The 15,971-nt window shown below is 41.1% G+C and overlaps 1 protein-coding gene across 1 annotated transcript; it reads left to right on the top strand.

Moving 5' to 3' along the window:
• The first annotated feature begins 1,366 nt into the window (after positions 1 to 1,366).
• On the top strand, positions 1,367 to 11,230 carry LSMEM1 (leucine rich single-pass membrane protein 1). Its single transcript, XM_068164596.1, has 4 exons — positions 1,367 to 1,715; positions 4,155 to 4,286; positions 8,904 to 9,041; positions 10,036 to 11,230. The coding sequence occupies exons 2-4, from the start codon at positions 4,160 to 4,162 to the stop codon at positions 10,242 to 10,244; spliced, it is 474 nt and encodes a 157-aa protein (XP_068020697.1). The 5' UTR covers positions 1,367 to 1,715; positions 4,155 to 4,159; the 3' UTR covers positions 10,245 to 11,230.
• Positions 11,231 to 15,971: the final 4,741 nt, after the last annotated feature.

Raw genomic sequence — 15,971 nt, 5'->3', positions numbered from 1 at the left:
ACCCATAACATCCCCCACCCTGAAAACTACTGCTTGCTCTGATAAGAGAAAGTTTGGGTGTTTTTTAGTTTCAGATTGTAGCAGAACCTATTCTAGCAAATCCATACCTGCTGATTATTTGTACCTTCTACTTTCATGCAGTATTTGAGGACAATTTGTTAGAACTTGTTTGGTTTAGGGAACTGATTACTTAGACCTTGAACTGAAATTTGTGCTGTTGACATGTACTGTACTTGTGTGTTTATCACTTCTGGTCCTTGAACTAGATGAAGCTGTCTCAGTGTGTTTGCCCAGCCCAAAACTATGTCCCATTTGAGCTATGCTGGTCCCCCCATGGCTGATATGTCTCCAGTGCTTCTGGGTGCTCAGCTTTGGCATGCTTTGCTAGTGTAAAGTAGCACTTCTGGTAGCTTCCTTTCCTGCCAGTGTTTTGCAAAATTGCTTTCTAGAGCACATCCTGGCAGGTGGCCAAGCGTGTGGTTGCCCTTTCCCCCATTACACTGCCAGTCACAGAGATTGGGATGGCTTCCAAGGAAGTTGGAGGGGAAATGGGTGGTTTTGCTTCTTTCCAGAGATCTCATGGGTTTGCAGACCTTTGACCTTGGAACTGGAGGGGCCTGGGTGCTTGTCTTGCAATTAGGATGGTATTGGGGATCTTGGGTGGGAGAGAGGTGTTGGTGTTGTGGGCGTGGGGTTTTTTGGTATGTTTTGTTTTGTTGGGTTTTTTTTATTTTATTTTTATTTTTTGGTTTTGTTTGTTTGTTGTTTCCACCCCCCCTGCTTTACACATCCTTGGAGAGGGTGGTCTTGCAGGAGACTCCTGCAGAAAGGGAGCATAATCCTATTAACTCTGCATTACTGGCCCAGCTACTCAGACCGGGCAGTTGCAGAGCTCATCAGCTTGAGTGGGAACTACGAGTCAGAGGATGTATTGTCTCTTGTCTCCTGAAAGAAAAAAACCAAAACATATACTGCCAGTTTAAAGGCATTTGAAATTTTAGATCTATAGAATGGCTTCCAAAAGCATTTGTTAGAAGCTGTGGTCCCTTTAAGTGTTAGTGGCCTGTCACTACAGCGTGCTGAAACACTGGTGTCAGCAAGACAAAAAACTGTCTACAAAGGAGTGATTACCAGTACTCTCAAAAGAGTTCAGCAGAATTTGTTTTTTTAAACAGCTAAGGATGCCATACAAATTAGTCCATCTCATAATACTGTCCCACTTGACTTTATAAGGAGTGTGGGAGAAGGAGGAAAAGACCCTGTTTTTTCTAGTCTATGCCTTTAAAGTACTCATGACTGCAATGCTGTAGATAGGACTTTTCTGCATAGCAAACTGGTTACTCATTGGTACAGTGTTGTAGATATGACTCTTTTGCATAGCAAATGAGTTATAAAAAGGCATCACAAACCAAAAGGCTATGAAATACTGATCAGTAACAAACTTTCTAATTCTCCATGATAGCATATTACCATGATTACAATTTAATGAAAAAGAGCTGTGTATGGGTGGCTTGCTTTCTAAACAGATCAGCATTGTAAAGTCACCATACTTTGCCAAAATGAACTCTAAATATAGACTGAAAGGGACAGTGTTTCATAGCTGCCTTCATGGGTCCTGCGGGAGTTGACAGGCTCCTATGGATCTAAAAGTAGAGACAGGAACATCAGAACGAGTTTTCTTCCGTACTGCCACACTACCTGAATATAGCTATGTTGTAAGTAACATTTCATTATCCTGTTTTTTATTTCCTTTTCTTTTTTTCTGTGAAGAATTCTGTGTGTTCTTATTCTACATTCTAATTTTTCTACAACAGCTTAAGGAATTTGAAAGTTGCAGGGGAAAAAAAGCCTTTAAGCGAGGTTAAAGTATACCACAGAACAATTCCAAACTCCCAATGTTTAATTGGTTTGTTGGGAAAATAATGCTTTTGGCCAGCGACACTGATGTCTGTAGTTTCTTTGTGATGTCAATGGAATCAAACAAATGTAATAAAGGCTTTTTGCACTGTGGTTACATGCACAGTGAGAAAATCTGTCTTAAGTAACAATGAATGCAGAAGGCATATAGTTTGTAATATTAATTAACTGAAGGTACTCACATTTATTACAGCTCAAGTGGTGAAGAGTCTTTCCTGAAGTTGTAGGGAAGTACTAAGCAAAATGTCCAAGGGAAACAGCTGGTCTTCAGAAGCTAAAAATAACCAAAAGCCTCTGTGCATGAGGTGGTAACGTGGAGCACGCCATTATTGAAACACAGGGCTCCATAACAACTGCGGTTGGCCATGGATATGCTTGTGGGGAGATAGCAGAGTCGATGCTAGTGGGGATATGACTCATAAGACTGGCTGCTTGGCACCACACAGTATTCTAGGGGAAGGACAGTGGACACTGTCATCTGTTCTGAAATTGTTATACACTCAAAAAACATATGCTAGATAAGGGGAAACACTACTATGCCAGCTTTCCTACCTTCTTTGTATTTTGCATTGCATTAGCAATTCTGAACAGAGAAAAGAAAAGCACTGTAATCTTTTCTTACACTCTACTAAATGCAAATGCAGAAGTATACACATAGGCCAGTCAGTCCCCACCCACAGGAGAACAAGCCCCATTGTTAGAAGTGATTGAAGCACTTAGTCTTCAGACTTACTGAGGCTCAGTACACACTTAGCTATGTGCTCAAATTTAGAGTAATTATTACAGTCTTCTGCATCTGCTTTGTTGAGGGAAAGAACAGGTCTTTCCAAAACCACTCAGGCCTGTATTCCTCAGACTTTTCTTTTTTCTAATTTGAATGCTAGGGTAGGAATCTGGTCATGCTGTGCCTATTGCTTGGAGAAGTAGGGAGGGAGATGCATGTCAAGAGTGCAGTTCAACCCATCCAGGATTCAGGAGTCACCTTTAGGTCCTTGACACCCTCCATCAACAGGAGATTTGCATCCAGTGAAGTGCTAAGTTGTGTCTGGCAGGTGAAATTGAACTTTAAAACTTTGATAGGATACTAAATAGGTATGATGTATTTGATTCCAAGTCTAATCTTGTTTATCTCCCTCTTTATATTCACTAGCAAAGGAAAGGTACATTGAGACTGCAACTGTAAGGTCAAAAAGACCTCTTAGAATAAGAGCAATGTTAGCTGCAGTGACATACTTTTCTTTACTAATAGCAGAGGGAGTTTGCAGTGACCTAGGTAGTCTAAAATGCCTGATTAGACCATCTGTATCTCCTTTTTGCTAGAACTGCAGTTTGTTTCTGAAAGACATTTTTGGAATCAGAGTAGAATAAAGGAAAATTAAAAAGACTGTTAAAGAATAATATGTAATTCACAGCACAGCCTGGTTAGGTATTGACTTTTTTATACATATATCTCATCTTCCTTCCTAACTGTATTTATATAACCCATCATTCAGTGAGTGACCCAGACTCTGCAGAGAAACTGGTTTTGCTGATTTGGCCCCATCCAGTTATTTTCACAAAGCAAGAAGTGTCAGTCTGAAGAAAAAGACTTTGCCATCAGGCTTGAATTTGTCCAAAACTAGCATCCATATGGAGTAGAATTACATTAGAAGTCTCTTTTCACTTCTTTTTTTCACAAAGAACAACTTCACAATGGCATGCTAAGGTGTATTAGCAGACCCATATTCTTGCTGCTTCTCTGCAACATCTTTGCCTGTTTTCTCTGTCTTATTTCTGAATTATTTGATGCTGAATGCAGAAGACCTGACTGACATCCTTCCTGGCAGCGTTAGTGAAAATTTGGCTTTCACTGTGGTCAGGATATCACCCTATGTCTTACCAAATGCAGACCAAAAGGGTTATACAACTAACTAAATAACATTGAAATCAATGCTGGAGCCAGTCAGATAGCTAGTTCTCTTTCTCCACAAACATACACTTGTGTATGTATGTTTAAGTATACACATGTGCACAAACACAATGTAGAAATGGCATCTTACACTCATCAAAGATCTCAAGGAATAAATAAGTACTATGGACTTAGTTACCTTGCCTTCAAGGTCTAGTAAGGGTGCTGGCCCTTCAAATTCCTGTATTTTAAGGCTTCTCAGCATTTTCTTAGGATGGGACACCAACCATTACCAGCCATTTCCCATATCCATGTTTTAATTTACCTTTTAAAATATTATTTCTTTTAGATACAATGGAGAAGCCTTCCTTAGAAATTAATCTGCCTGACACTCATGAAGAAGGAAAACTTTATGTAGTTGACTCTTTAAACAACCTAAACAAACTAAATGTTTGTCCAGATGAATCCCAGCTTGCTCTAGGTATGTATGATAGGCAATGCTCTGTGGTTTTCTATACATGCAATAGGCCATCAGAAAAGTCATGCATGACACTGGAAAAGGCTGACCACATTGTCTATCACTGATGCCAACAGTCCAGTCAATAGATATATGTCAAGCTCTGTACTGAAAAACACAGGAAAAAGATTGAAAATGGCGTAATTTAGACAAATCAGACTAATGGTTTAGCTGCTCCTGCTAAGTACATAATTTATCAGGTTCTTGAAAATCCTTTCATTTGGCTAGGAATTTACTGTCAAGCCTGAACTTATCTTCCATTTCCACTGAGATTCATGAGATGATCCCTGCAAGATAATGTCTCTAGTAATGCTCAATGTACACTTCCTACATAACTAGCATTGTAACTCTTCCTAAGTACTAAAACTCACACATGGCAATAGAAACACCAGAGAATTTCTGTTCTTCCTTCTAAGTTACATCTCCTAAGGACTCAAAGCAGTTATCTGAAATATCCCATGAGGCTTTTAAACATTTTCATTCACGTGTTCTCTTTACTAAGAGTTTCAGATATGGGCTCACACACTAGTTTTATAGGGATTTTATCTTTCATTTCTCATGGCAACAAGAATATTTTCACCTAGTGATAGCTATAATATATTTCAGTTGTGACCTGAAAACATCTTAAAAGCTGGAATTCTTCAGTAGCATTCCACATAACAGTACTTGGATCTGCTTTTATTTCCCTTATTATAGTAGCAAATGGGACTGAAGAAAAGCTATAGAACAACATAGAATACATAGAATAAACCAGGTTGGAAAAGACCTTCAAGATCATCGCATCCAACCCATCAACCAATCCAACCCACCTAAGCAACTAAACCATGGCACCAAGCACCCCATCAAGTCTCCTCCTGAACACCTCCAATGACGGTGATTCCACCACCTCCCCAGGCAGCCCATTCCAATGGGCAATCACTCTCTCTGTATAGAACTTTTTCCTAACATCCAACCTAAACCTCCCCTGGCGCAGCCTGAGACTGTGTCCTCTTGTTTTGGTACTGGTTGCCTGGGAGAAGAGACCAACCTCCGCCTGTCTACAACCTCCCTTCAGGTAGTTGTAGAGAGTGATAAGGTCACCCCTGAGTCTCCTCTTCTCCAGGCTAAGCAACCCTAGCTCCCTCAGTCTCTCCTCATAGGGTTTGTGTTCCAAACCCCTCAGCAACTTTGTTGCCCTTCTCTGAACTTGTTCCGGCAAGTCAACGTCCTTCCTAAACTGAGGGGCCCAGAACTGGACACAGTACTCGAGGTGCAGCCTAACCAGTGCAGTGTACAGGGGCAGAATGACCTCCCTGCTCCTGCTGGCCACACTGTTCCTGATGCAGTCCAGGATGCCATTGGCCCTCTTGGCTGCCTGGGTACACTGCAGCACAACAGCTATGTTTAAATTAGTTTCAAATGGGTGTAACTTAATCATGGTTTTAGTTATAGAACTTAAATGCCTTTCTATTACTTCTGTTTCTGAGTCCTCTAACTTTTCCTAAGGCAACTAACTAGGGTGCTGCTGGTGTCTAACATAGAGATGGTAGACATAAGCTGCTTAATTTTCAGAGGTAGACTATCATGACGTTATCGTTTCTTCAAGTACAACATGAGACAATGAGATAAATCCAATTTAATGTCCAAGAAACTCTTTGCATTGTGACTATCTTACTTTCTTTTGTCATTTTTATTGCCTAGTGTTGTTCACTTTCCAGGAAAATACAATGGATTCTGTGGGATCACACATGGTTCCGTGGAATAATCACCTGCATGCTGCTCCCTACATTTCAGCAGTAGATAAAGACAGCTTAATATGTATTTTATGCACCAGCATCAGTCTTCAAAGTGCTTTGGCTCCTCCAAGGACTACTCTTTCTAATACACATTTTTAAATTTATTTTTTTTTAAACTCTGAGATATCACTTCCATGAAATACATAAAATGATTTTTCACAGTCCTTAGCTGCTTTATTTAGCATCATAACACTCTGATTCTCCTGCCAGAAAATCAGTGAGACCTGTGGAGTGTTTTTCAATTTCTGATAAATACTAAGATCTTGTGAATGATCTATTAGTAGCATAGGCAGATGCCCAATTTGGTTTAAAAAATGTGTTTCAAGAGTGTTGCAGTACACAGCAATCACAGTATCACAGTATAGGTTGGAAAGGACCTCGAGGATCATCGAGTCCAACCTATCAACACAGACCCCATGACTAGACCATGGCACCAAGTGCCACGTCCAATCTCCTCTTGAACACCTCCAGGGACGGTGACTCCACCTCCCCGGGCAGCACATTCCAATGACGAATGACTTGCTGGGTGAAGAACTTCCTCCTCACCTCGAGTCTAAACCTCCCCTGGCGCAGCTTGAGACTGTGTCCCCTTGTTCTGGTGCTGGTTGTCTGGGAGAAGAGACCAACCCCTTCCTGGCCACAACCACCCCTCAGGTAGTTGTAGAGGGCAATGAGGTCACCCCTGAGCCTCCTCTTCTCCAGGCTAAACAGTCCCAGCTCCCTCAGCCTCTCCTGAGCTGAGCAGCTTAATACAACCTGGCATAATCAAACACATTAGCAATCACGTTAAAACCTACTTAAAATGTATATACCTTCTGATTGCTGTAGTAGCAGCCATGCTGCTTTATGTTTCAGATGATGAAATGGTCCCACCATTTGCAGTTTGACAAGAATGTGTGTTCACTCATTCCTCACAACACTGCAGCCTGGCATGTTCAGCCTGCTGGAACAGTAAAAAGCATTCATTAGGCAAAACAAGAACAGATCACTTTTGAGACCTCTGCTGATATCTTAGTAAGCATGAGATAGCAGGAGCAGGCCCTCTCCATCCTTATTACTCTGACTGGAAAGCAATATTCGTGCAGTCACTTAGTATAAGATGCATTTATTATGGATGCTAAGAAAATAAAAATAAACCCCCAAACCACACATATTAAAAGATTTCAGCTTACCTGCCGGCAGGAGTATGGTAATTGCAATGAAGAAAAGCAGAGATACTCCCAGAGAGGATCTACTAGCTCAGTGAATCGCTCAGCACCAGCTTGGTTCATTATTAAAGCGCTGTAATGGAGTATGCAGCCTCCCCTCACCTTTATCACTACAGACTCAGTTGCAAAGACCTTACTGATTTCTACCAGGTAAAACAAGAATAGCAACTAGAAGTAGATTTTTCACAGATTCACATACTACTCTCCATTTGGCAAGATAGCAATTACAGGAGAAATTACAGTAATTTGCATGCAACTTTAGTATGCATGAGACTGACACCAAAATGAGCTTCCTGCTCCCCCCACAACATACAATAAACCTAAACCTTAGTGTGTCATTAAAGTAGTATGCAAACTTGGGATTAAACAAATCTGACTCAAGAATGGTAAGTGTGGGGGACTTTTATAATCACTTGAATTTCCTTGTGGTGTTTACTTGCCACATCTCATTTGCTCACAACTGTTTCTATGAAAGAAACTACTGCCTTTCACAGTATCACAGTATAACTAAGGTTGGAAGAGACCTCGAGGATCATCGAGTCCAACCTGTCACCACAGACCTCATGACTAGACCATGACACATTATTTAAAAAGTTATAAACTGGCTAGTCTTGCTGCTTTGAGGACAGCATAGCAACTACTTGTCCTTTTTAACCCCCCTCATTCTTTAAGTGCTTGAAGAATAACATATGTAGTCCATGTGAGAATCTATTCAGTTTTGGAAAATTTGGGAGATGTTTGCAGAGGGGATGGGAGGGGCAGGTGTTTGTTGTTGCTTTGTTTTTTTCCTTCCTTTCTTTTCCTCTCTCTCTGGATTTTATCTCACTGTGTGAGGAAGGTGTTTGTTAGGGGATTAGATGTGGCACCTGGTGCCATGGTTTAGTCATGAGGTCTGTGGTGACGGGTTGGACTTGATGATCTTTGAGGTCTCTTCCAACCTTGGCAATTCTGTGATATATAAACATTTTTTACTGGAATGAAACCAACAAACCCTAAAGAGGAATAATGATATTGAAAACATTAGTTTTAAGAGAAAAAGTTGAGGCCTACATTCATTCTATCCAACACCAGGAGCTTAACTGAGCTGCTTACTTCAGTCAATTAATCATCCCAGGGATACTTTTATCATCAAACAAAGAAACAAATCTAGAGGATGTATATGTGAGATAGACCTGTGCCTAGGTTTTCAGCATGAATTTTTCTCTCTTCTCTTTTGAAAAAGTAGCATCCATTCAGGTGTCCTTAGAAAGCCTTCTGATTAAAATGTCAACTTTCATACATGTAAAACTGAGCCACAGAACTTGGAACTGTAAAACAGATCAACTTCAACAAATCAGTATATTTCAACAGCAGAAGCGTTGTTGTTGAATATGTTCCAGCAATTATTACAGATATATTACTCTTAATACTTCCAAATTCAAGCTGAGCCCATAAAGTTGGTTTCTTTCCTTCTCATGAAATATCACATGAAATAAAATTTGTAGGCTAAAATTATGACATATTGTGCATCGTGTCACAAAGCCAGAAGCATTTTGTCATGTTTATCTTAACCAATCTTAACAAACTTGATCACTAATTGATTTGTCATCTCATAGCAGATGAGGAAGAGAACAGTGATGGTATTGGAGAAAACACAGCAGGAAGCAACATAAGAAACCAGAATCTGTTCTTCGTCACATTTATTCTGACTTTGATCATCAGTTTGGCCCTTGTTTCATTTGTAATATTCTTAATAAGTAAGTAAACGAAAGAGTAGTTCTTTGCTGAAATGCATCATGCTAAATTATAACATACTACTGCTGTATTTGTGTGGTCAAAAGCTTTGGCAGGTTATGGGCTGTGGGTCTTGGTCCTGAGTGGAAAAGCACAGGTGTCTACTCTCTGAGCTAAACAACACTATTTTACCCTTGCTACAAAGACTTTGTGTGCTTTAACAGTTGTGAAAAATTTAGCTCAGCAGGGTTATATTGTGTTGCTTAAAATGCTGACTGGAAATTAGGTTCAGTTTTAAAGATGAGTGTATGGCAGTGGGATACTTTGACAATGTGCCTTCCATTCCTTTTCAGATAAAATTCAGTATTGGTGTCATTCCACTGATACTGGGATGACACCCAGTCTAAGACTTAAATCAGGCTATCTTGAAGGAAGGCTGGAAAGTTGCCAGCTAAGTACTGACTGGAAATTGGTTTAGGTCTAAGAAAAATCTTGAAAATAGCGATAAGATATATCAGAATTGACAGGTAGCACTGAGTCTGTAGCGATAATCACTGTTCTGCTTCATCTGGACTAGCTGGGCTAACTTAGCTAAACACATGGCTACAGCTGTGTTTCCCTTAATCTAAATGCTTTGGGAGATCCAGTGGTGTGGCTGTAGTCTGCTGTGTTTCAGAATTGAACTTCCAGAAAAGTACAGGCCCAGCACAGGCCCTTAAATAAGACATTTTCCTGTGAATACCAATGGAATAAGTACACCCCCGAGGATGAAAAGTTTTCTCTGAGAGATTTTTTATTTTATTATGCTGCACTAAACCAAAACAGTTCAATTCAAGCATGTAGTGAGCAGGTAACTCTGCCAGATGTGTAACTGTTAGGTTCTGCAATTGTTTTCCTGTTTGATATTTTTACTCAAACTCCAAACTGTAAACTCCCACAGGAAAGAAAGACAGTGAGGTTCATGATGGTTTTGACTTACGTGTTGCCAATTTAACGTGATACACTTTCCTTTTCAAGTTCAAACTAGAAGCAAGTTGGACCAAATATCAAGCAGACTAATATTTGAAAAGAAGAACATAGAAGATCTTAAGAAAATGCACAACATGTTATTAAAGCATCTAAATTGGTCAGGAATTAAGGAAAACAAGAGATACCTCTTCACACAGTCTCCTGTTCTCCATGATTACCTCTTTACTCATGCTGAGCCAACAGTCCCCGAAGAATAGATCTTCTTTGGAACGAAATTCAGCATATTCATGTACTCACATATGGCACACAGGTTACTTAGACATTCTGATATGATCACAGCAGCACTGGAAAAGCCAGTGGTATGAAATATATTAGAAAGTAATATTTTACCTTGTTTTATGTGAATATAGATTTTGAAAACTTAGCCCAATAAACAATTGGCAAATAAACAACAAATTGTCAACAATTTTGGGCAATAGTTCCAGAGTCTCTATGCATTGTAAATTGCAGAGCTAAGGGCTTAGTTTTACTTTAAATGTAAGTGGATGATTACAGAAAATAATGATTTCTATTCACATGATTCCAGCATGACCTTTTTCACTTCATCATTCTCCTGTTTCTTTGGAACAAATTTTGTGTTTGCTTCTGTATTACTTGTATTTAATGATAATATCAGATTCCCTAACTTACAAATAAACCAAATTCTGCCAGGAAGTTTGGTGGGTTTCCTTTTTATGCCTCTAAATAAATTTACTTACTACTCCTTTTGTGGGGAAAAACAAACAAACAATCTCCAAACCAAATGAATAAATGCAAACTCTTTCATAACATGAGAGATTTCACCTGTTCCTTCTCTGACAGTGGCCACCAGCAACTGCAGAGAAGAGCAGAAGTACATGTAGCATTTTCCTGGCATTACTTTATAAAAGACACCTGGCCTTCACCCAGAAACTGCCATCAAATACTGAGTTACCAGACTCAGTTCCCTAGACCCATTTCCCCATGTAAAACTATATGACAATTCTAGGACATTCAGCCCTGATGTGCATTAACTGAAAGTAGGTGTCCCATTGTCTTACTTCCCCTTCATTAGTGAGTGTGCATGCATTTTGGTTCATCTTTCTAGAAAGAGTATTCCTCAAAGCTTAATTGGTTGTGCAGTAGTATATTCCAAACTGACATCCAAACTTGTAATTTAATTGTGTCAGAAGAAGCACCTGTAATTTTGGTTACAATAAATCCATGTTTGGGTAGCTATTGCTGTCTCTCTTGTGGGTGCCTCAATGACAAAACTCCACTATGAGTTCAGCTCATGTGCTTTATTCACTAGTAACAACACAAAGCTAAACACAGGTGAAAACCAATCATGATGTGTGTATTCTGAACCTGGAAAAAGAGAAAGAGAAGTGGCAAAATGACTGTCACAAGTTTTGCTAGGCCCCATGCTCTCAGTGGTGATGCGCTGTGTGTTGCACACAATCCAGACTATTCAGGAACACTGAATGCAGTGTCAAAGTATTTGCAAAGTGAGCAATGGAACAATGGTGAACAAAACAGAAGGAGTATTGTCAGAACTAGTATTAGCTGAAGAACAAAATCCTGTGTCATGGGGTTTTGAAGTCTTTGAAGATCAAATATTTATTTTCATTCTACCAAAGCATAATATGGTAAAATTACACATCTGCAAATAGGCATTTTCAGATCACAAATTACAAGTTTTCTTATTTGTTTCACCATTTGCTAACTGGAATTTCTATTCTTGAGATTCAGAATCTACCCCATTGGAAATGGCAGCAAAACAATGTACTCCAGTGTTTTGGAAATGTTTGTTTTGACAAACAAAATTGTAACCAGCTCTGATTGGAACTCTGATTAAGCAACATCTAGATAAAACAAATGCCAAATAGCAACTATAAATTGGATTTATGTTTTGACTAGTAACTAAAAATCTAACTAAAGATGCTTAACTTGATCTTCTTTTAGGTTGCTAGTGTAATTAATCTTGAAAGATGCTGGCGAACCATGGAAGTCGGATCAAACTCTTAGATCACAGCCCAGTGCTACTAGGATTAAGGGAACTGTTCTCTTCAATTAAGAAAAACAGCACATTCAGTCCACTACATGTTACTGTTCTTATTTTCCTGGGAGATTAACTGGAATATAGAAGTTTAAAGAGAGGGACAGAGGGGCTGAATGTCCTGCCACTTCCTCTGGGATGCATAAGGAACAGGAGCACTATAGCCAAAGAGGTTAGTCCTATTCGAGATCACAAAGAATCTTACAAACCAAGAAAAGGTTTTTATAGATGCTGTTTTCTATCGTTTCTCTGGTTTCTGGGCCACACTTCAGCAATTGAAATGCTGTCCACGATTCACTGATGAGCCAGCAAAACCCCTGAATGGTAATGAGAACCTTCCAGCAGAAAAAAAGTCACAGCACAGGACTCCTGCTAATTTATCACTATGAGGCTAGCTTCCTTACACACAAGGGTGAAAGGACAATTTAAAATCGATTGCCTGCCAATTTAAAAATCTATTCATAATTATGGGTTTGCTTTTCAAGTTCTGTACTGCTCATTTAATCTTAGTAACTTCTTCACCGCATAACTGTCTTTGGAAAGCAGTGCTTGTCTACAAGGTGACAGGAAATTTTGAAACCCACAGGCACCCCTTGTTCCTCAGCAAAAGGTCATGGCTACTTCATTAACTTCCAATAGTGCCTTTTGGTTTTTTTCCCCCCCTGAAAGGAAGACTGAAGCATTTTCTTCAGAAGACCTCCCCTTGAGTACTCAAAATCATATGGGTAAATGTGTAGGTGCTAAAAAAGAGTATTTGTATTGATTTTCCAACAGAAGGTGTGACTCGGATTTTAACTATTTTTCTGCATCATCAGCGACTGACTTCACACCCCGGAGCGAGCTTAAACACCTAGATAACGGAGGAAAAATCTGCTACCTGTAAACAACAAACACAGACTTTAATGATATTAATAGATTTAAAAACTAAACCAAACCAAAACCAAAACCAACCAACCAAAAAAAAACCCAAACCAAACCTAACCACCACCAAAAAAAACAACCCCAAACCAACCAGCCAACTAACAATCAAACAAAACCACAACAAAACCCAAACCAAACCACAATGTCAACCAAGCTGTTTTGGAGTGGAAGGAAAGTTTTCTTAGAAGTGCTCCTTGTAGATGCTCATGTGTAAGATTCTTTTCAGATTGGTGTGGCTGGGTGGAAGCTCTTGGGTTCTATTTCTTGCTTGATATGGATAAGTGATTAAAAGAGAGCCCCCTGAGGTCCTATCACTTTGGGGCTGTTTGGAAACACATTCAACTTCATCCAACAACCTGCAGCTATTGACAGCAAGTGAGTCAGCTTGCTGAAGTGTACAGCAGGCGAATGGAATCAGGTGAGCGGATTCAGCACCTATAAATAAAGTCTGACTCATTCAGGCCTCCTCCTTAAGGAACGGTGGTCAGAACAAGGCACCAAGATAAACTGATAAAAGAGGAAACAGCCCTCTGAAAGCTCTTCCTTAATGCTCTTCACATTCTCATCTGTTCCCTAAGATTGTCTCCAGCTTGAGCAGGTACTTTAAGATTTTTATTCAAGCACCTCAGCAGAGGGAAGGAGCAACCCCTGGTCAGTCCCGACATGCCTGTTGAAAATCGTCACCTTTCTATTTCTGTATTCTCAGCACCCGAGCAGACCCCGAGCGCTGCAGGTATCTTTTTGCGTGTTAATACTACAAACATCTCCCAGATATTAACATTTAAGACCCCTGTTGTAAAGGAAGGCCGAAGAAAACCAGAACACTACCCCTACGAACTGTAGCTCTATTTCCTAGCACTGAGCGCCGGGAGCCCACCAGCGCTCTCTTCCCGGCTCTAATGCCTCACTGCTGACGTGCCGCGGTCTCCGTCTTGTGCGCGGCGTCCGGGCCAGCATGGCCAAGGGCGACCCCTGGCGGCCAAGGGCGACCCCTGGCGGCCAAGGGCGACCCCTGGCGGCCAAGGGCGACCCCTGGCGGCCAAGGGCGACCCCTGGCGGCCAAGGGCGACCCCTGGCGGCCAAGGGCGACCCCTGGCGGCCAAGGGCGACCCCTGGCGGCCGCCGGCGCTGCCTGCAGCTGCCGGGGACGCGCCTGGCGCCTGGCGCCTGGCGGAAGGCGGGCAGGGCGGGGCGGTCTGGTGGAGGGACCAGGGAAAGGGCAGCATTGATTGCATCAGAGTAATCCACATTTAGATTGGGCCAGCGGTCAGGCGCCCGAGCATGGCGGGAGCTGCGGCAGAGTGCAGGGATGCGCATACAGACGCAGACAGTAGCTCAGAAGTGTCAAGAGTGAAGATAAATGACATGCCTCTACAAAATTAAGTCAAAAGGGTACTGGTGTGCAGTCTACTCTCAGAAACACCTCACTTTTTTTCGATAGCTCTTTTCTTCCTGCTCCACTTACCACCACCCACCCCCTCACGGGGCTGCAGTTATTCCTTTTTAATGAGTTTTTAGATGCTTATTGCTGTTTTGATGAAAGTCGTGTACTTGCCAGGCCTACACATGGAGAAAGAACAAGAAGGTTAGGCAAAAGTGTAGCTTATCAAAAACTTTAACTTAAAAAGACAGAAATAAGAATATACTAATGTAAATTTTCCTTTTCAGTATTTACAATTTAGTCACTGCTGATTCCATCATCCTATATTTGTAAAGCTACTCTGCTGTGTGCCACAACAGTAAACCCTGGGGCTTGTGACCAAATCAAGTTTAAAAAGCAATTAAACAATATAAGTGTCTTTTGAAGTGTCCCTGAGCTTGTCAGCATTCCCCTTTGCTGTAAACATGTCAGGCTTTGGGGAGAATAGGGAAGAAGAACTACCCAGGTGAAGTCTCTAGTCCTCTCTCACCTTGGGGAAGGAACGAAGGAGCAGTGTGCAGGTGAGTCCTGCACCAGAGGATGAGGATCAATGAAGTGGTGGTGTCTAGTGAGTTATCCCTAGGAAATGTGAACCTCCCTTCTATCTTCTTTGCTGATGTACATGCTAGAGCTGGGGTAGAGACTGTACTAGGAGGAATGTCAGCCCATCACTGAAATGGGAAATGGGCATTTTCATGTGGGAGCATGCTCTATGTGTTCCTAGGAAATAGTTTGTGGTGGCCCTTGAGGGTGTATGAAATGCAGTGGTGCCTGGGGGCAGGTGAGGCAGGAGCTAGGGAGCCCTGTGCTCAGCACATGGAATTTACCAAGCCTGGGAGCTGGGGCAGTGTTTTCTGAGAGGTGGTTGGCTTGTATTTCACTGATTTGTTCAGCATAATTTTGTCTTCTCTCAGACCTGTGATGAAATGACATTTTGCCAGTGACTAGAAAGGCCATTCGTACACTGATGGAAAATCTACTGATAGGCCAATTAGACAGTGCTTGACATGGAGGCATATGCTTAAATCACTACTTTGACAAGGGTTAGGCATATGCATTGATTTAGAGGAGATGTAGGCCCTCTAGAAAATTACTATAATGCAAGGGACAATTTTACATGTGTGATCTATTCAGTCATTTTGACTTGGAGAATTTGTTATGCCACTTAACCCATCCTAATACTCTGCAAAGCTAGTAAAGATGAAGCCATTTTTTTCAATAAACCTCCTCAGTTATGCTTTACAGACCAAGATTTTCTTTTTTTATAAGAATCTAGGATTTGTGGCAATATCTACCATCTCAAATTTGCCAGTAAACTGCCTCTTTATGCTCTTGCTAGGAGCAGTGAAATACTCCCAAGTGAACTGGACCTATTCAGAACGGGTCAGGCCTCTCATCACTGACAGAATGCAGTCTACTCTGTACTCAGATTTCCTTTGGCAGGTGGGGGGTCTCTGGTCTGGGCTTGATCCTCACAAGGACAGCTACCACTGTCTGATTTGTCTTTTCTGAGCAATTGTAACCTGCTGCAGCTAAAAGCATTTCAAAACTAACTAGAGTAGCCTG

This window comes from Melanerpes formicivorus, unplaced genomic scaffold (genome assembly GCF_026170545.1).
Source record: "Melanerpes formicivorus ecotype bairdi unplaced genomic scaffold, bMelFor1.0.p_v2 SCAF_3, whole genome shotgun sequence".
NCBI lineage: Eukaryota > Metazoa > Chordata > Aves > Piciformes > Picidae > Melanerpes > Melanerpes formicivorus.
This window is presented reverse-complemented; position numbering and strand designations above follow the sequence as displayed.